At 48.3% G+C, this 20,724-nt stretch overlaps 3 protein-coding genes and 1 pseudogene across 4 annotated transcripts; 3 read left to right on the top strand and 1 right to left on the bottom strand.

The window, feature by feature from the left end:
- The first annotated feature begins 492 nt into the window (after positions 1-492).
- On the top strand, positions 493-1,976 carry LOC120659577. The gene is made up of 2 exons (XM_039937768.1): positions 493-606; positions 692-1,976. Exon 2 carries the CDS (start codon positions 956-958, stop codon positions 1,550-1,552), a length of 597 nt encoding a protein of 198 aa, XP_039793702.1. The 5' UTR covers positions 493-606; positions 692-955; the 3' UTR covers positions 1,553-1,976.
- Positions 1,977-5,272: 3,296 nt separating this feature from the next.
- Positions 5,273-7,310, top strand: LOC120662316. The gene is made up of 2 exons (XM_039941490.1): positions 5,273-5,781; positions 5,896-7,310. The coding sequence occupies exons 1-2, from the start codon at positions 5,273-5,275 to the stop codon at positions 6,740-6,742; spliced, it is 1,356 nt and encodes a 451-aa protein (XP_039797424.1). The 3' UTR covers positions 6,743-7,310.
- An 873-nt stretch (positions 7,311-8,183) lies between these two features.
- LOC120659575 lies at positions 8,184-10,572 on the top strand. The gene is made up of 2 exons (XM_039937767.1): positions 8,184-10,096; positions 10,402-10,572. The coding sequence occupies exon 1, from the start codon at positions 8,608-8,610 to the stop codon at positions 9,994-9,996; it is 1,389 nt and encodes a 462-aa protein (XP_039793701.1). The 5' UTR covers positions 8,184-8,607; the 3' UTR covers positions 9,997-10,096; positions 10,402-10,572.
- A 2,577-nt stretch (positions 10,573-13,149) lies between these two features.
- LOC120659574 lies at positions 13,150-20,375 on the bottom strand (annotated as a pseudogene). The gene is made up of 3 exons (XR_005669102.1): positions 20,043-20,375; positions 18,797-19,909; positions 13,150-16,960 (listed from the first exon to the last, which is right to left on the bottom strand). The product of XR_005669102.1 is annotated as a putative disease resistance protein RGA1 (transcript).
- Positions 20,376-20,724: the final 349 nt, after the last annotated feature.

The raw sequence follows: 20,724 nt of genomic DNA, 5'->3' as shown, positions 1-20,724 counted from the left end.
AGTGGAGTGCTCTCAAATAGGCTTTGTTTAGTTCGCGAATTTTTTTGGGTTTTGGTACTGTAGCACATTCGTTGTTATTTGACAATTAATGTCCAATCATAGATTAATTAGGCTTAAAAGATTCGTCTCATAATTTTCAAGTAAACTATGTAATTAGTTATTTTTTCAACTCATTTAATGTTCCATGCATGTGTTCAAAAATTTGATATGACAGGTACTATAGAAATTTTTTTGAGTTTACAGGCCGTTTCTCCTCTCCCCTCCCCTCCTCTCCTCTCTCCTACACATCCTCATTCAACCTGCTTATAATACTGCTCTGATCCGGGTTGCCCAGGACCCGGGGCCCATTGGTAACTTGTGGTGCAGTAACGTTGAAGTCGCTGACACGCAAGGCCCACATCCATGGGCCTACGCTGCAGTGACTCAAGGTCACCGTCACGTTACAGAGAATCATCGAGACCCGGCCGCTCGCTCGTCTCCCAGACTCCCACCAACGCCACATAAATGATCCTCGAGTCCAACTCGTCTCCTCGTCTTCCCCCAAATCAGTCGCTGGCCGGCGGCGCCGCGCTCGGCGTTCGCGATTCCCATCCTCTCCGGCGGCTGGTGAGCTCGCCCTCCCGCTCCACCCCCAGCCCCGCTGCGCGGGTGTTCATGTTCATCCCCTGACCTCCATCTCCTCCCTTGGCAGGCAGCGGCATAGACGTAGACGGCGCCGACAGGAGCGAGGTCGCGGTGGCCCGCCTCCCCCGACGACGCCCTCGTGGAGATCCTCTCGCGCCTCAACGCCAAGTCCCTGTGCCGGTCCAAGTGCGTCTCCAAACCCTGGCGCGACCTCATCGCCGACCGACTCCGCTGCAGGAATCTCCCCCAAACCCTACAAGGATTCCTCTACTTCGACGGCGGCAGCGATGGCGATGCCAGCGGAGATCTCGTCGGCAGCCGCAGCGAGAAGATGCCTCGCCCTAACTATGGCCGTTTCATCAACATGTTAGGTGAATCCGTGCAGGTGCCACTCTTGGACCCCACGTTCGCCTTCATGAAGGAGCAGCTGGATGTTGAGGGCATCAGGATCTTGGATTCTTGCAACGGCCTCCTCCTCTTTGGGCATAGATGGGGTTCAGACACGCATGATTCACGGGGCTACATTGTGTGCAACCCAGTCACCGAGCAATGGGTTGCGGTGCCCAGCTCCGGCTTGACTCCGCCTCCACCAGCTGAGGGCGTGGACGAGGAAGACAGTGAAAATGATGTGCGCACCTTTTTGCATTTCGACCCATCCATCTCCTCGCACTTCGGCTTGGTCCAGTTCTGGCAGGATGAATATCGGGAGAATGTGGAAGGGGTGCGCACCTATTCATCTGAGTGTGGCTTATGGAGTGACAGGCATAGTTTTAAATCTCCGGCTATAGCTGTTTTTGGCTCATCAAGCTATGACAAATATCCCGCTATATCCCGCTATAGCCCGCTATATTCTCGTTTAGCCTCCGCTATAACTGTTTTAGAGGTCATCCGCTATATACTTTTAGCCGGAGATTTAAAACCATGGTGACAGGTCAAGTGAATGGAGGCAATGGCAAAGTGAAGGTGGACGAGGCGCATGGTCTTACTATGGAGTCATAGGTCATGGTAGGGCTTTTGTTAATGGCCTGTTGCATTTTCTCTTCCTCCAATTTGGGCTACAGGATTACTATAAAATAGTTGCAGTGGACAATCAAGGGAAGACATGTAAGGTCATCTGCTGGCCAAATGAGGATCAAAATCCCAATCCTGCTTTTATTGGTCAATCGCAAGGGCGCCTGCATTGTATCGGTGAACCCGGAAAACGAAAGGTTGAAGGCAATGATTCCATATACACTGGGCTGTCCGTTTGGGTTCTTGAGGACTACGTTTGGGTTCATGTTCGGAGAGTGTTTGTGTGTGCATGATGTGTTACATGGAGAGATTCTACAAGAGTGTTCTTTTTGTGAAATGAATTGATGCATCTTTCATATGTTACAAACAATTCATGAACCTGAAAGATTTAGTTTAGACAGGGAGCACTTGAAAACTAACCTATGAGGTTACATGGTTCTTGTTGATTACTACAACACTTAAAAACTAACCTATGAGGTTACCTGATTGTTGTTGATTACTACACATGATATAGACCTGGTTCTGAATTAGTTATGAGCCAGAATTAGGGTTGTCGAAGATTTTGTTCTAACTCAAACTTAGCCCTGAAAATTCTTTGAAAGAGATTATTACCCTCGTACAAAGAGAGGAACTATAAAATCTTGATTTTTTTTATAGCAAGAACTCATCCTCATCTAAAAAGAGGAACATATTCCTAGCTTTTCTTAGCAAGGCCTCTTCTGAGCTTTCCTAAAAAAAGGAACAAATTCCTAATTTTTTAGCAGGCCTCTTCTAAGCTTTCTTTAACAAAAAAAAATAAGGGTATATATTTGTAAAACTATACAAGTTGTATTTTGTACCATATGTTCTTTTGTATTATCAGCTTCGAGGAAAAAAAACTATGATTTACGAAATGGTACTAGTAATTTCTTAGAATACTACTACAAGAACAAATTCTGCCGTTGTCTATCTAACACCGAGAAGTGTAATCCATAACCCCTAAAAAAAGAGTAGGTCTCTGAGGGGGCACGCTAGTTTGCGGTCGACTGTAAGGAGGGTTCCTTCCTTACAGTCGATATTCCGACTGTTGCTTTTTTTCATTTATATAAGTTTTTTGTCATTTTTTGATAAAAAATTTAGAAAAAAATTCAAGAAAATTTTGGAGAGCAAAATGATTTTCCAAGGAAAATTGGAGAGGAGAAAAAATTGGAGAGCAAAATTTTTTTTCCAAGGAGAAATTAGGGAAGAGGAAAAACTTTCAAAGAAAAAATTTAGAAAAGTTGTATGAAAATAAATTAAAAAATTTCAAGAGAAAAATTTTTACATCCAAAAAAATAAAAAATCCCAGGTAAAAAAAATTGAAAAAAAGAAAAAAATACAGAAGATGCCGGTGGCGGGGAGGCCGCGCTGCCCGTCGTACCTCCCCACCGGCACCGCGCCACCCCGCTACCGCTGCACCGGTCGCCGCCCCCCGCGGCCGCTCGAGCTCGCCGGCCGAGATCCGCTGAGGAAGAGAAAAAGGAGGAGGGGGAAGGAGAAAGGGGTCGACCCCCCCCAATGAGTGAGTCCGGATCCCCTCCCCATTCACTTTCCCTCCCTCCCCCCCTTCCGAGCGAATCTCGGCCCCTCCTACGGCGGATCTCGGCCACTCGGCGGATCTCGGCCGGCGCGCTTGAGCTGCTATGGGGGCGGCGACCGGCGTGGCGGCGGGGTTTGGAAACTTATGGTCACCCGCAGATTCAGCATTGGGGTCTCTGAGGGTGGATTTATTGCTAAATTTCTCTTGTTCACCATAAGATCCGAATTTAACTAGTCAAGACAATGCGCAACGAGACTGAAAAACACAGCACGTAAATGTTCCTTGTTTCACTCAAAGACACGTACATGGTAGATCTGAGCATTTGTCATGTTCGGGTCAGGCCAAAAAATACCCATCGATTTTTTTTTCTTTGGTCCGAACCCGAATCGGCCACTAGGTTGTATTTTTTTTTGGCTTCAACCCGACCTGATAAGTGTTCAGTTCAGGTTGGATAAAAACCTTTTTTTTGTACATCTTATGGTTTGGGTTGGATTTTTTTGGATTTTAAGTCAAAAGAATTTGGCATGTGCCATGCCTGGTTTTTATAACAGGCGGCAAATTTTGGTTTGAGCATGTCCAACACATTTGTTGGGTCGGGTCGGGTCAATTTTTTTAAACGGGTTGGGTCAAGCAACTTGCGATCTTGTGTTGGGAAAACCCTAATCTTCCGCTAACATCCTCCCCTTTTTATCTTTCTTGTGCCCCAGTCTCTCCCTCCTTCCCTTCCCGATCGAGCGCCGCCATCACCTGTATCACAACATCCCTCCTCTAGCGTGAACGTACGCACCTTACTTGATGGCGCCCACAGTCACCGCCGGCCTACCCTCCCCAATCGCTTTGTGAGCTTCTTCGCCACCAGCCCTTCACAACCTACCTCCTTAACCACTTTGGTAGGTGGTGGTGGCAGCAGCGGTGGTGGCGGTGGCATTGCCTCACAATCCCACCCGCCGCTCACCACCACCATTGGTAGGGCGGCCAGAACCACAACCTTCCACCCCTAGTCCGGCAAAAAATCTAATCTCGACGGAAACCATAAATGGAGCAACACCAAAGCACCGTCATCGCCGATGGATCTGGCAGTTGGAGCAATATCGCCGTCGACGGATCTGGATCTAGATCTAGAGGTTTGGTTTCTTAATACCTTCTCCATTGCAATCACAGATTTTGTCACTTGATTCCCTTTATTTTGTTACAATTTTGGGAAATCTTTGCCTCCCACATATTTTTCCTTTCCAAATCATTTTAGGAAAATTATTTCAGGCCTTTCGATTTTTTTCTAGTTCCGTAGAGGTTTCACTAATCATCTCAATGGAAATGGCTGTATATCGCGCGCGCGATATACAGGGAATCCATCGCCTGAAGACCTTCCTTCTTCTTCCACTTCTCCGGTGGGCTGCGGCGTCGAGTCAGGGGAGGGGAGCGGCGCCCGCGACCTAGGGGAGGGGGAGGGGTGGCCGGCGAGGGGTGTTTGGTGGGGGGATGCCGGCGAGGTCGCCGACGGGCGGGGTGGTGGAGGGCGGCGGCGGAACTTAACTTTCCGGATTGCTGGGGATTCCATGGCCGCTGACCTTAGAGGAGGGCATCGGGGGGCAGCAGCGGCCCGACGGTGGAGGTGGGTTAGGCGGCGGAGGCTAAGCGGCGCGGGAGCGCTGCCGGCCGAGCGGGGTAGGACCCCCGGTGGGCGGTGGGCGGTGGGCGGGGGGGGGGGGGGGGTGAAGAGAAGGCGGCATGGTGGGGGCCGGGCGGCGCGGCAGCGAAGAAGGTTAGGGGCGACGGCGAGGAGACGGGGGAGGATCTCGTGGGCCGTGTGGGCCTTCAGGCGATGGATCGGGATTCCATCGCCTTTGGCGGTGCATAGATGCGCCCCATCTCAATACCTAAAGGTGCGCACAATGGACTCTGGCTTGAAATTTGTTATTTTTATATCATCCAAACGAAGTCGAGTTTGGAAAATATATTTTACAAAGTTGTGTATCATCATATCATCTTCATGTGTAATTTTGTTGATGAATTTAGACGACTTTTTTGCTATAATTTGCACGAGTTTTGACGAAGATTGTGGTTTACACATGATATGATATGTTCCCATCTATCTGGGCCTTCTCAAATCTCAATTCTAACCCAACGCACAGCCGGCGGCGCGGCACAAAGCCGCCGCCGCATCCGGCCATCCCGGTCATCTCCGGCGGCGGATGCTCTCTCTCTCTCCGATCCGCTCTACGCCCTCTGCATTTCTCCCAGGGCGCGCGCGCATCCCCTGACCTCCAGCTCCTTCGTTTTGCAGGCAGCGGCATAGATGACTGCCCCAACCCCAGGAGGAGCGCCGCGGCGCCGGCGGCCGGTCTCCCCGACGACGCCATCGTGGAGATCCTCTCCCGCGTCCCCGCGAGATCCGTCCAACGATTCAAGTGCGTCTCGAGAGCCTGGCGCGGCCTCATCGCCGACCCCCTCCACAGCAAGCGGCTCCCCCAGACCCTCGAAGGCTTCTTCTGCAGCGACGTCGAGTTCCGCCACGGCGTTGGCGGCGCGGCCGCCCCTTGGAACATCCGCCGCCATGTCCACAGGAGTTTCGTCAGTCTCCCCGGAAGGTCCGCGCCTCCCGTCGACCCTTCCTTCTCCTACCTCACGAAGGTTCCCTCGGTTAGGAACGACATGAGGCTCTTGGGTTGCTGCAATGGGCTCCTCCTCTTTGCAAACGGCAGGGTTTCGGAAGCTCATGGCTCACTGGGCTACATCGTCTGCAATCCGGCCACGGAGCAGTGGGTGGCCGTGCCCAGCGCCGGCCGCTTCTACCCGGTTTCCCAAGCACAAGCACCCACCTATTTGATTGCTGATCCGGCCATGTCGCCACACTTCCACTTGGTCCACATCTGGCAGAACGATTTTCTGGGAGAAATTGATGTGTGCACCTACTCGTCCGAGTCCGGGGCATGGTGTCACAGGTCCAGTGATCGGAGGCAGTGGCAAGAAGGAGGTGGATGGGAAGAATGGGTTAATGGTGGAGCCATGATAAAATCCATGTTGGGCAGTGTCTTTGTTAAGGGTGTGCAGCGTTTTGTCATCTTCGACGCACGCAAGAAGGGCGATGTGATATCTGGGGTGGATAGGGAAGGGAAGACATGTAGGAACATCAGCTTGCCGGATGAGTGTGGCGGTTCTGCTCTTCTTATTGGCCAATCTCAAGGACTCCTGCACTACGTGAGTGAACATGTGGATCATGAAGGCAACCGCTCACAATGGTCTGGATTGTCTGTTTGGGTTCTTGAGGACTATGATACAGATGAGTGGGTTCTCAAGCACAGGGTGAGCTTCTTGAAGCTGTTTGGGAAAACGGACTGCAGTGCTGGTTTTGAATACAATGTGCTCGCCATTCATCCAGACCGCAACATGATTTTCCTTCTTCAGAACATCAACAGGAAATTGATATCATATGACATGGACAGCAAGGAACTGCAGGCTTTGCACACTCTAAGAAGTAGCGATGGTTTTTTTACTCCATATGTTCCCTGTTTCATGGAGTCATCAGTGCTGCTTGCAAACAAGGACTGAAATGTTTGCTTTTGGGGATACTAGTGATAGTGGAGGCATTGAACTGGAAAATTGATCCCCATGTATGAGAAGTTTGCTGCCCATTTAAATGAAATCAATTGGTTCTAATTAGCTGATAAACCTTGCTGGTGATTTTTGGCCCAATTAATATGGCATGCTACTAGTTGTGACACCTGAAACCAACAAGTTTGTCGGGGTTCACAGTGAAGGTGCGTTCACCTTATCCGTTGTTCCTGAAGATACAATACTTCTAAAATGTTGGATGAAGCTAGGCGTGCTGGTCATAGTTGAGTCTGTTAGCTTGTTTTTTTCTCATTCAGTTGAGTCTGCACATGGCTGTAGTGTTTTACTTGTGTGCTGTCGTTGCTCGACACACACTTTGTTCGCGTGGGAGCTGAGTCTTGCGCATCGTGATCCGGACTTGTGGGATGGCACAAGGTGGAGAACGATCATGGCGCGCCGTAGAGTGTTCGGCCTTAAGGCCATGTTCTGTAATGCATTGTTATATTCAGAATACAGTCAGAAAACGCAGCACTTGCTGCACCAAAAGTTGTTGTGTTCACTGTGATCGCATTGTGTTTGTTCACTCTATCGCCTGATTGCTTCCATCATAACTGCTGTATGTAAGTAGCCTTATTTGATGAATCACTCTCTAGCTATTGAGATCCTTGGAAACAAGTTGCTTTGGTGTTTCTTTGTTTGCTTTTATGTAATTCTATACGATAATGGATCTGATGGAGACTACTGTTATAATATTCATTCACATGTGTGGATCAGTTGCCATCACACTGGGAGATGATTATGATTAGTTTACGGTGGTTACATGGCTTATTATTCTGATGCTAGTCGTTCTTATCTTCTTTTGATGCTTTGTCAATTGTCATTGTGAGCCTGTTTCAAGGGTTATGAGGTGCTCAGACTGCTGAAGTTTTTGTTACAGAGCAGATAGGATTGTTTGAAGATGTGTTTGGATATTGGGAGGTCGGAATTTAGTTGTTATTTGCCGTTTGAATATTTTTTTACACTGACTCAGATTCGGCACACCCACCCCTGTCTTCCGATAAATGCACAAGGAACTGTCTGAACTCTGACTTGTAGTTGTGCTGTGCCCTCACCATCGTGCGCTTGAAAAGTATATGCACTGTCATCAGAACTAGAAAATGGTTCTTGGGAACTCTCTCGCCCATGACTTTTTCAAGCCTAGATTAGCATCGCAAATTGGAGATGATTCTTGGCAACTCTCTCCTCCATGTATTTCTGGCCTACTAGATTCAACACCAGATTCATGACGTCATCGCCAGTTCTGTCTTGCTCGCGCTCGTCTCCGTCTATCGTGGCGCTGCGGCGGTCGGCTGATGGGCGCCGGCGGGGCCGCCGCCGGTCTCGAGCCGCACGCGCCAATCAATCCACGCTGACGTGAGTGATCGCGACCAAGCTTTCTCCATGTCAGCTCATGGATTCATCGTCGTCGGACTGACGGACTCCATGGCTCTGCCACGCCAACTCGAAAGCGACAGTGTGGTCACGCGCTTGTCGTCTCCGTTTGTCCCGTCCGTGGCTTTCCTAGTCACGCACACGTCGTCGCAACGGACGGCCGCCGTGGCTGCCGGCGGCGCGGGGCGGTGGGAAGCGAAGCAAAGCGGCGAAGTCCTCGTCGCCGTAAACGCAATAAAGGCCCGCTCCTTTCCCCTCCTCGATTTCTCACTCAGTCACTCTCCTCTCGCCTCAAGTTGCTTCTCCCTGGCGACAACCGACAGCTCACCTCCCTCACCCTGGCCGGCGGCGAGACCCACCCTCCCCGGACTCCGGCGCCGGGTAATTTGAGCGGATCCCCTCCCTTAGCTGTCTCGCAGGTAGAGGCCGGCATGAACGAGAACGACCAGTACCACCGATCCAAGCTGAGCGCGGCGGCGGCGGCGCCCGGAGCACGCGTCCCCGACGACGCGCTCGTGGAGATGTTCGAGCTCCTCCCCGCCAAGCACCTCCACCGGTGCAAGTGCGTCTCCAAGGCCTGGTGCGGCCTGGTCACGGACCCGCTCCACCGCGAGCGGTACGCGCAGACCCTGGCGGGGTTCCTGCACGCCGACGTCGTTGTCGCCACCGCCGCCGAGGGGGAGATCGGCGGCGGTGTCTGCGAGAGCTGCAGCGAGGGCGACGGTGCCGGCGCCGCCGAGGAGAGCTCGCTCCGCATGTGCCGGCACGTCATGCTGTCGAAGCGGAGAATCACCCGGCGGTTCATCAACGTCTCCGGGATGGCCGAGCCGCTCATCGACGCCGCCTTCTCCTTCCTCCCGCCGCCACCCGCCGGCGACGGCGCGGGATTCCGCGACGTGATCCTGGACGCCCGCGACGGGCTCGTCCTCCTGGCCCGCGTCCGGAGGCACGAGGCCGCCGACCTCCACCCGCCGGCGTGCTACCTGGTCTGCAACCCGGCCACCGCGCGGTGGGCGTCCGTGCCGGCCTCCGGCTGGGCCCCCGCCGCCTCCCAGCAGATGACGCGCACCTTCCTGCTCTTCGACGCCGCCGCGTCCCCGCACGCGTTCCACCTGCTCCAGTTCTGGCTGGACGAGATGGACGCCGTGCGCGCGGTGCACACCTACTCGTCGGCGGGAGGGGCGTGGACCGACAGGGTGATCCCGTGGCTCGACGGCGGGTGGCGGGACTGGGGCCGCGCCATGGCGCTCATCCAGCCGGGCACCGGCGCCGCCGTCGCGGGCGGCATGCTGCACCTGGTCGTCGACACCGACGGCACCACCGGGCCCAACAACCTCGTCGCCGTGGACGAGGAGGGCAGCACTCGCCAGACCATCCCGCTGCCGCGGCGGAAGGTGGCGGAGAAGGACTGGCACTCGGTGTTCGTCGCCCGGTCGCAGGAGCGCCTGCACTACGTCATGTGCGTCCGCCCGCCGCACGGCCGCCTGTCGGAGGAGCACCCGCTGAAGCTGCTGGTCTGGGTGCTCGAGGACCACGACTCCGGCGAGTGGGTGCTGAAGCACACCGTGAGCTTCCCAGAGCTGTTCGGGAGGATCGCGTGCCAGTTCCGCGTCGAGTACAGTGTCGTCGCCGTTCATCCCGACGGCAACGGGCTTTTCTTCGTCCGGCATTGGGACCGGAAGCTGGTGGCGTACGACATGGATCGTCGGGAGGTGCTTTTTGTCGCCAACCTTGGTGCCGGAGGTGAACTCGGCGATGAGCTTCCTACTCCGTATGTCCCTCTTTACTCCGAGTCATCCGCGCTCACCAATAAGCAATGAAAGTGTTGGCTGTGGATCACTCGTTGGGATGTTAGACCAGAATTTCAGCAGCTAGGAAAGTGGGTAAAATCTGCAAGAATTAGGTTCTTCATGTATTTAGGGCCTGTTTGGTAGGGCTCCGGCTCCTCAAAAACAGCTCCGGCTCTGGCTTCTCAGATGGAGCGGCTTCTCTGGTGGAGCTGGAGCCGTTTTAGAAAATATTTGGCAAAATAGCTTCACTTGTTAGATTGATGTGTAAGCCGCGTGAAGCCACGATTTCATGGCTTCACCTTGCCTGTGTAAGCCGCCGATGACTTCAGGATCGGCTTCACGTGTGAAGCCGGTTACAAAACAGACCGTTTGGGAGGGCTTCGCCTGGAGCCGCTCGTGGAGCCGCTCCAGAAGCCCTCCCAAACGGGGCCTTAGTTGCCTAAATTATGAAGTTATGACAAATTGACAATGTGCTTCATAGGCCTCATATGATGTGTAACATGTAAAATGTTGCAATAAGGCTTAATGTTTTTTTTCCTTTTTTTTTGAACAGAAAGTAAGGTTATATGTTTCAAACGCAAACGCCCGCCTTTTGTGTTTGCGAAGTTAATCGTCTTCTGCACACTGTATTGAATCCTCTTTCTTCAGAGCCTTACTAGTGATGACACTGACACTGGGATATTCGTTTCTTCAGTCCCGATCTATTTTCCAATCATGAGTGGTAGCAGAATTTTAAAACTAAAAGCTACTGCTGAGCTTGCTTGCCGTCGTTGAGTACTTGGGTTTTATTTTCAGCAATGTTCTAGAAGACAGCGATTTCGTATCTAGCTACAAACAATTGTACAACAATCAGTCCTAGTTCAGCTTGTAAAGCGACGACTGATAATGATGTGCAACTAGAACAGATGTTTGAGAACTTTGAAAGCGTTTCACCTGATGTTTGAGGGGCAAAAGAATTCCTACATTGTTGCTGTCAGCTCAAACGATGCATGTTTTCCGGATTAGTATGTGCTAGAGATCAGAGTATAGCCATTGAGCTTGAAGAGGGAAAAAAAAACTTGGAAGTTCAGAAAATAAGTAGGAGAGGACCATGCCATTTTAGGACAGTTGCGAATTTCTAGTCCTTCAAAGGCTAAGAACTACAGTTGATGCTGTTCTTGCAGGTAAGCTCAAACTCTGTATAGCAATCGGTATTCACATGTTGCGGTACTTCAGGATGAGTTTTGGATACTGCAACGTTCTTTCGCTTTGCGTGTGCTGTGTAACGGGATAAACCTGTTTAAATTACAGGTAAAATTTGCAAGCCCTTCTGCAGTGAAGAATATCCAGGAATCCCTTTTTCAAGGGTGCCATCATATTTTGACTCCTTCAAACATCTGTGATTTCACTTCGCTACAGACTTTTTTTTTGAAGGAGACACCAAAAGTTGTCTCATATCTGATTCATATTAAGAAAAACAATTGATAGTACAATAGAATGACAACTTAACACAAGATGACATAAAGAAAATAAAATTATATCGAAGAGCTCTTTGGTCGTCTTCTTCAACCGATTGTTTGTCGTCCACCGGAGTTTGAAAAACACACTGAAAAGGCAGTAAGGGAAAGGAATACCTGCAAACACCATCGCCACACAAGGCTTTAAAGACCACAAAAATCACTCGCTGCTTACAACGAGATCTAGCAACCGCTGAAAGAACATCGGCTGGGGGAACACCCCAAGCAACATAGGCTTACAATCCTTCACCACCAAAACAGAGCGTTAAAGAAACCGGATCTTGTCACAAAATAGATCAAAAGAAGTGGTCGAAGTCCCCACAATAAAAGACAGCAAACTGTATCTCCTGATTGACACACCAATTGCAAAGATCTGAAGAGAACCTTCAGATCTGGCAGAACTAACTCCCACTTGGCCATCGTCGGCGTCGGAACGGACGTCGTCGAGGTAGGGAAAGGCCGAGGAGACCTTATTCCAAAGCGCCATCGTCGCCACCACATCATCGATGTCGCTGGAGAATCAAACCCTAACAAAAACTAAAGAATGTTTGCACCTTCAATTTCGGTTTTTTAGGGGGAAATAAAGAATCTCCTTCGACGGATATTTTGGGCGGTACCTGGGTCTTTTGGGCTGTGGGCCTGTTCCAGGACATTCGGTCCTGGTTCGGCCGGTTCGAATTTTGGGCCGGGCCTCACATTTCTACACTGGAGAGAAATGGATGCGAAGTAGATGCCCGTGCAGGCAGTTGGACGAATGGAGGAGGCAATCGTTGTTCCGTATGGAGATGGAAACATTCATGAACTGCACCTACAGAGCCTGTTTCAGTGTGTGTAACTGGAGTTTTTTTTTAAAAAAAAACTGACTGTAGGCTTGTGCCTTGGGTTGGTCCAGGCAAAGGTTCTTCAACCAAAACTCGAAGCCACCATGCATTGCTTTGCCGATACCAATGGCGAAGGGGATAGCCTGGGAGGGATGGAACTCAATTGCGTACCCCAGTGCAGCCTCCTCTTTTCTCTGCTCCAGAGCTGCAGGCTATTCTTGCAGTGTGCTGAGCTAACCCACCGATCCTGATCTATTCCACAGCACAGATTAGCGCAGCTCGAGTGTTCGAGATAGCAGCAGCTTCGTTTGGTTCGATTGCGTCCTCTCCTTGCAGAACGGCGGCAGCTGCGCCTGTGATGTGCTCGATTGTTTTCTCTGAAGTTCATTCAGATCGCAGGAGCTGCAACTAAGCAACAGCTCGGCATCATTATTTTTCTAGTCGGTGTTTTTTTCAGTGCAGGTTCAGATCGGCAGGTAGCAGCAGCTCGATCTTCCAGTGGCTACAGCAGTTGCATCACTACAGCATGAAAACGACATGTTGCTTGACCTGACTTGTTTGTAGGTGCTCTGTTCCAGTAGCTTGTCATTCTTTCATTTTGTGTCAATCACATTCACACGACACCTGCAGATCTGCAGAGGGGCGGAGCTAGAGAAGAATAGAGGGGGGTTAAAAGACGAGATGAACTTGCCTCCGCTAGACCTCCATGCGCGGCAACTGAGAGGGAGCAGAAGAGGTATTATTCATAGTGGCGATGAAACGATGAGTAATAAAACTACTAAACCCATTAAAGCCCAAAACAGACCAATAAAACTACTGCCATGGAACGGTAACAAGCTGAAGGTTGCATATACAAGTGACAAAGCTAGTAAAGATACTCATGGATAATTAGTTGATTGATCCATTCAGTAACAGGGCTTACAAATATACAGAGAAACCAAAGCAGCAATGCAATCTACAAGCAAAAAGAGGTGTGAACGGCCGTTGGAAATGAGTGGACAGTGAACAGCAAGCATCATGCAATTAAAGGGACTCGCCAACAAGAAGCATTCTGTGAGCATACTCATATTTTGGTCCGGAGGTGACCGAGACGGCTCTTGTTCTCCTTGTTTTCGCACCACCGCTTCAATCTTGGACAGTCTGAAATATGCAGATCCTTGAGGTTGGTGAGTTTACTTATGCTGTCCGGGAGAGAATCAATCCTAGGGCATCTCTCGAAGGCAAGCTTCTGAAGAGAGGTGAGATCCCCTAAATCCTCCGGAAGTTCCCATAACTCCTTGCAATCAATGAAGTGCAGCGACTTAAGCGAGGTCAGTTTTTGTATGAGCCACTGCAGAGGCGTCGGATATCTAACGTCTTCACAGGACACGATCTTCAGTTCCTGGAGAGAGGTGAGGTAACCCAAGTACTCTGGTCGTGAATTATTGTCGTCACTACCAGAGAAACATAGATCATATAGCGAGCAATTCTCGATAGTTAAGCTGGGGAGGGTAGAGAGGTGGTTAAGCAGACTCCACTGGTCCAGAGGCATACTGCAGCTTTTGACCACCAATTCAGTTAGTGGGGCAGAGGTGCAAGAAGGGCTCTCCTTATGTTCGTCTTGCTTTCCCCCCAAAAAATTCATCCCTCTATCACATTCTGATATTACCAACCTCCGGGCTCTAGGTGGGAGAGACCCAAACCTCACCAAGGGACATTTTTGTACAACCAGTTCCTCAATAGCTGAGAACGTAGACTTTTTATCACCTCTGATGTATGTGGTGTTGAACTCTTCCAGGCTAGGCATATCATCTATGGTACACTTGAGTCGATTGTTCTTGCTGCAACTGAGGTCACTAGCGTTGATTCTCGTGATGCTGCCCATCCTTCTGAGAACTAACTGTTGCAGGTTTGGTAACATGCCAAATGGTGGCAGGGTCCTGCAACTAGGAAAGTTCTCCATGGTAACCTCCACAAGATTAAGGAGATTAGCTGAATATCTCTCCTCGGTCCACCAGCAAGGAAGGCAGGTTTTGCCGCTATAACCATGTAGCTCAAGGCACTGCAGATTTTGTGGTGGCACTAGTACTCCTAGCAAAACATTCTCCTCAACAGCACCGTCAGGTTTATCCTCCCTCAAGGGACTATTAGGTCGCCTGCAACCATAAAAGTAATCAATCTCATCCACGGACCTATCAGGTTTATTATCCTGCACAGAACCCTCAGGTACAATCTCCTCCACAGATTTGTCAGATTTATTCTCCTGCACATAACCCTCAGGTACAATCTCCACAGATTTGTCAGGTTTATTCTCCTGCACAGAACCCTTAGGTACAATCTCCTCCACAGATTTGTCAGGTTTATTCTCCTCCTCAGGCCTGTTAGGTTTATCCTCTTGCAAAGAACCCTCTTGTTTAATCTCCTCCATGGACCTATCAGGTATATTAATATTCTCCTCCTCTGGCTCGTTAGGTTTATTCTCCTGCACAGAACCCTTCTCCTCCACGGACTTGTTAGGTTTATTCTCCACCTTGGAACTGTCAGGTTTATTCTCTTGCACAGTAGAATCCTCATCCTCAATAATCTCCTCGACATATTTATCATGTATATTCTCCTCCTTTGACTTGTTAAGTATATCCTCCTGCGCAGGACCCTCATGTTCAATCTCTTCCACGGACCTATCAGGTATACTTTCCTTCTCAGACTCTTTACATGTATTCTCCTGCACAGAACTCTTAGGTTTATTCTCATGCGTAGAACCCTTAGGTTCATTCTCCTCCAGGGACCTATCAAGTATATTCTCCTCCTTGGACTTGTCAGGTTTATTTTCCTGCACAAAATCCTCAGGTTTATTCTCCTCCTCGGATATGTCAGGTTTATTGTCTTGCACCAAACCCTTATGTTCATTCTCCTCCAGGGACCTGTCAGGTATATTTTCCTCCACGGACATGTTAGGTTTATTCTCCTCCACCTCAGATTTATTCTCGTCGATAGACGTGCTAGATTTAGAGTCCACGGTCCAACAAAGCTTCAACTTCTGAAGCTTTCGCTTCTCTACCAATCTTATTCTCTTTGCTTCCTCCAAATACTTGATCCTCTCAAGACATCTTATCTCCAACACTTTAGAAGTTACATCCTCTAGTTGTACATAGTTGTTTATACTATTATCAACACCAACTTCAAACTGGTAGCTTTCCAGACCCTCATAGTCCCTTAGAATTACTGATTTCAGAGAGTCCATTTCAGTCATCCATTTTCCTAATCTCTTCAGTCTAATGCAACCTGAGAGGTCCAGTGTATGCAGCCTATAGAGATCACTTAGACTTTCAGGTAGATCACGAAGAAATATGTTATGAGATAAGTCCAGATGCTCTAGACTGTACAAGCCGTTGATAGATTCAATATATTCACAGTTTTTCTCTTCTGGCTGGTTGTAAGAGATAGGATTCAGCAGCATGGATAGGTTTAAATACTGGAGTCTATTAAGCTTGCGAAAAACCTCTTTTAGTCCTTCAAGATGGATGTGGTCAGCACGATAGCAGCAAGGGTGTGACAAGTTCAAATGTTGGAGACTGGTAAGGCCACCAAGAGCTATCTGGATGCCTTCAAAACAAGACCAGAACGATAAATCCAGATAAAGCAAATTTTTCAGGTTTCTAAATGATTCTGGCAGTTTTGATAGTCCAGAGCAGTGTGACAGATTAATATGCAACAGATTTGTCAGACCCCCAAAGGATTCAGGTAGAGTTACTAGTCCAGAGCAACCTGACAAGCTAATATGCTCCAATTTTTGTAGCTTCCCAAATGATTTTGGCAGCTTTGATAGTCCATAGCAGCGGGACAGATCAATATGCAATAAATTTCTTAGATACCCAATAGATTTGGGTAGAGTTGATAGACTAGAGCAACCTGATAAGTTGATGTGAACCAAACTCGTTAGCCTCCCAAATGATTCTGGCAGTTTTTTTAGCCCAGAGCAGCCAGATAAGCTGATATGCACCAACTTTATTAGCATTCCAAATGATCCCGGCAGAGCTACTAGGCCAGAACAACCTGATAAGTTGAGATGCATCAAATTTACTAGCTTCCCGAAAAATTCTGGCAGATTTATCAGTGCGCAGCAACCTGATAAGTCGATATGCACCAGATTTATAAGCTTCACAAATGGTTCATCAAGAGTTGCCAGTCCAGAACAGCCTGATAAGTTGATGTGCCGCAGAATTTTTAGCATTCCAAATGATTCAGGCAGATTGACCAGCTCAGAGCAGCCTGATAAGTTTATATGCAGCAGATTCTTTAAATTCCCAAAATATTCTGGAAGATCAACTATTCTAGAGCAGCCTGATAGATTAAGATACCCTAATTGCTCCAGATGACAGAATGTGGTAGCTTCTGTACGGACGTCTTCTCTAAATTCAAGACACGCAGACAGCTGGGAACTGAAAATGAATCATCACTTAGCTCCATTTTGCTACAGAGAAAGCAATTTATGGCGCAGATTTTCTGGGCATGCATTAGTGACTTAGATGGCCAGGTGTCACATTCGGCAATGAGTACATATCGGCAGTGTTCAGTCACATTTTCATCCTCTTGATCATCTACTAACCCCAACTCAGCTTCTATAGCCTTATGTCCGAACTCACGGATACTCTCGTGCATCTTGAACACGACTACACCTGTGTCATCCTTTCCACTATCCTGCAACAAAGGAATAACACATAGGCACATTAATAAAGGATCTTGTATTTCAATTATTAATATATCTTTGTGTATGAAACATTTCTTTCAAAGATTTTGTTGGATACTCTTGTTCTCATTGTGAAATGAAACCTCCACATCAGAGAATATCTACATATATGCTCGAGTACGTGATTGCTTGATTGAAGGTCAAAGGTACCATATCCACGAGACCACGACAAAATTAAATCAAGATTCAACACATGATATATATATATAGATATATATATATAGATAGATATATATATAATATATATATATATATATATATATATACAGGTTCGGGCCTCTTTGAGAATAATAGCACTTCTCTGTTTTTTACTGGAACTGTTCATTTTGCATAATCATCACCTTGATAGTTGACACGGAATGGACACACGTTCTATTGCCTTTTCTTCAATACTAACGAGGCTCTACATTTCTTGTACAATCACACGGCAAAACACTAAAAGCATTTTGTTCTAGATGGTCTTCTGACTATTAAATATAACTATATATTATAAAGATCATTTGAGATTGACCACTTCTATCATAGTAGTCCATTTATAGTACGTGAGGCATCATAGGGAATTAGAACTGAAACTACATGGAGAAAAAAGAGGAGCTACATCTGTCCACATGTTCTCCCACGCTGGGGTAGAACCAAGATTTGATAGTTGGGACTGTAATCTTAAGAGCAAATTAGGTTCCATTTATTAGGCACTAATATATGTTTTTTTATTTACCAAAAGTATCTCCAGAACATAAATTTGATCACTACTTAATGTAATATATTTACAGAAAAATGTTACAACATTTTTATATAAAAATTTGTATATCTCTAAACTCAATATTTTACAAGTGTTCACTTCATATTTGTATAATGACTAGTATTTGTGGCCTAGATCAGTGTGTTTACTAGAATTTCATAGCAGCCCAAACAACTTCCTTAAAAAATTTTAAAAATATTGTTCAAGATCTAGCCATCTATCCCTCAGCTTAGAACCTTCTTGAATCTACCGGCACACGACAGGCACTGTAACAGCCCAACTTGTGGTTGCTAGGCCAAAATTGGCCCAAAGTGCGTGCCAGTGCTGGGAGCACTAGCAGCAGTTAGGGACATTTAGTCCCGTATTGCCTAGGCAAGATGAGATAGAACAACTTAAATAGGTGGTTTGAGCAAGTTAGTTAACTTTAGTTGCAACTTTTTGCAACAAGCGGGGACAAAAGCGCAAGAGTTACTTAGCATGTGTGGTCATTCAACGTGTAGAGTGGGTCTTAGCCGTTAAGCTGGTTCGATAGATCGACGAGGACGTCGAGTTCTTATGGTGGGTGTGCTATAACAACCCAACCCACAACCCACGTCGAGTTCTTATGGTGGGTGTGCTATAACAACCCAACCCATGGTGGGTGTGATGTAACAGCCCAACCCGTGAGTGTTAAGCTAAAATTGGCCTAACGCGCGTGCTACTAGCAGCAGCCAGGGACATCTAGTCCCATATTGCCTAGGCACTAGCACTAGCGCATGCATTGGACCAACTTTGTCCCAACAGCCATGGGTTTCACCCCCGAGTTGCTCAGAAGAGATGACACAAGGGCTGGGGTAATCAGGTTGATATTGGACAACCTTACTACAAAATTAGAGAACACATATCTTATATTAACACGCTGCCATTCCTCAAAGTGTTAAACAGAATATGATGCAAAATGTGTTGTCTGCTTGGTTACATATCTTATAGTTGCTTTCCTTATATGCATACCATGTCCCAAACCAAAAGTATCGAAAAAGAAATTTCTTAGATGCATGTAGTAACTCACCTGTTGTAATTTTGCAGTTTGAAGGAATGACATGTCCAAAAGCCTCCCAATATATTCCTCGGCGAGCTTCATAGCAGAAATTGTATTGTTGGATGGCTCAATAAGACCGAGAGCAATCCATTGATGAATGACATCTTCTTTGACTCGAAAAGGCTGCATGTTTGAGATGGCGCAATAAGCTAAGCATAGCCTTAAATTTGGTGGCATGCTTCTGTAGCTCAATTCCAAGGCCAGATCAAGAGGACTGTCTGTTGACCAGAGACTTTCATCCAGTAGTGCTGGCCATTCTTCAAAATGTTTGTACTTCAGCAAGCGGCCAAGTAATTGAGCTGCTAACGGTAAACCCTTGCAGAGCTCTGCAATCTTTCGTGCCATCCGCTCCAAATCTTCTCTATTAGTGGATCTACTATCCTCGGAGCGGCGGGCAATTTGCTTGATGATTGCGCAGCACATGTCCTCATGCAAAGGTTCTAGACTGTATGACTGAATCACAGAATCTTCCTTCTCTTGTTGTGTTGTTGCGATCACGATCACCTGACTGCCCTTGTCACTTACAGAGAACATCCTCTTCAAGGGCTCCCACTCATGGTAATACATGTACAGGTCATCTAAAACGATGAGCACCTTGATGCCACTGAGCAGCTCATGGAGGCGGTCCGTTATACTGTCCACGTCATCTTCAGTAGCATGGCTCATCTCTTCTTTCCCAGAGACTTGGCAAATTACAGACCTGCCTATTTCGTGCAAGTAGCGAGAGGTGTGGACCCACACCCGAGAGTGGCATCTGAATCTTGTGTCCTTGAAAAGCATTTCTGCCATTGCGGTCTTGCCTATGCCTCCATCGCCGGAGATGAGAAGAATGACGGGGCCTTCAGTGGCGCAGCGCGAAGATATGTGAGCAAGGATCTTCTCCCTATCTTCATCCCTTCCAATGATGGCACCTGGTGGTGCTGGTGCAGTAGTACCAGTAGTAACTGGGTTCGGTGCACGACTTCGAGCACGAACTGCATTGAACTCAATCGACTCTTTCAGTACCCCTTTCAGGTTTTCTTTAATCTCCTTCACCTTGTCAGACATCTTGTTCTCAGCAGGGAGGTCGACCTTCTTCGTCATCTGCCAAGAATTACTCAACATCAGTTACTAATCGATGCTAATTGCTCACTGCTGCTCAGGATTATCCAAGATCCGTCACCTACACAGGGCCGGTAATAAGTTCTGTACAAAGGAGTAGGCGTCGGATACATACCTTTCCGGCTGCCGGCGTCCTCGGCGCTTCCAACTTGATCTCGTCCACCAGGTCGGAGACCCCGTAGGCGGCGGCCCTGACCTTCTTCGCTCACTCCTTGCCGCGCTCCGACTCCCAACCGCCCAACACCCTCTCGGCATTCGGCATCACCGCCTGTATGGCCACCAGCGTGTCCAGCATTTCCTGCAGGTCGCCGGTGAAGCTGGTGGCCTCATCGCCAATGGCGGATCTGAGCTTCGTGCACGAGATCTCCACGATGGCTTGGTCCGCCATGGCCGGCCTCTTGCTCCAGGCCTCAGTGCGCAGTGGCTCACTGCACGCTGGCTGAGGGGGCGCAGGGGATTATTACAAGCTAGGAGGTTTAGTGATTAGCTCGGCTGATTAGGCTCGAAACTGACAGACAGGAAAGAAAAAGAAATAGCTAGTGATTAGCTCGGTGCTAGTGCGTGCCAGCACATGGTGGACCTGAGCTGCTCCTTTGCTCTACCAGCCAATCAAAAGATAGATGCTATTTTCCACAATAGCTATTTCCATCACTCAACTTTCAAGGCTCCAATTCCTCCCTTAACTACCAAATAGACCAATTTAAATCCTCTAAAATTTTCATTTAAGCTCAATCCTATTTCTTGTGTGATGTGATACGCCTATGTGCACTACCGGAAACCGAGCTTTTACCGTGTGC

Source organism: Panicum virgatum, chromosome 2N, assembly GCF_016808335.1.
Source record: "Panicum virgatum strain AP13 chromosome 2N, P.virgatum_v5, whole genome shotgun sequence".
In the NCBI taxonomy this organism is placed as follows: domain Eukaryota; kingdom Viridiplantae; phylum Streptophyta; class Magnoliopsida; order Poales; family Poaceae; genus Panicum; species Panicum virgatum.
The sequence above is the reverse complement of the archived record's forward strand: the minus strand, read 5'-3'. Positions and strand labels throughout refer to the sequence as shown.

What these genes read in the sequence shown, in the direction of transcription:
- LOC120659575 (XM_039937767.1), top strand. Translation starts at nt 8,608, where the DNA reads ATGAACGAGAACGACCAGTACCACCGATCCAAGCTGAGCGCGGCGGCG.
- LOC120659577 (XM_039937768.1), top strand. Translation starts at nt 956, where the DNA reads ATGCCTCGCCCTAACTATGGCCGTTTCATCAACATGTTAGGTGAATCC.
- LOC120662316 (XM_039941490.1), top strand. Translation starts at nt 5,273, where the DNA reads ATGTTCCCATCTATCTGGGCCTTCTCAAATCTCAATTCTAACCCAACG. An exon ending in TTCGTCAGTCTCCCCGGAAG is followed by an intron (nt 5,782 to 5,895) that starts GTCCGCGCCTCC and finishes TGCAAACGGCAG; the next exon opens with GGTTTCGGAAGCTCATGGCT.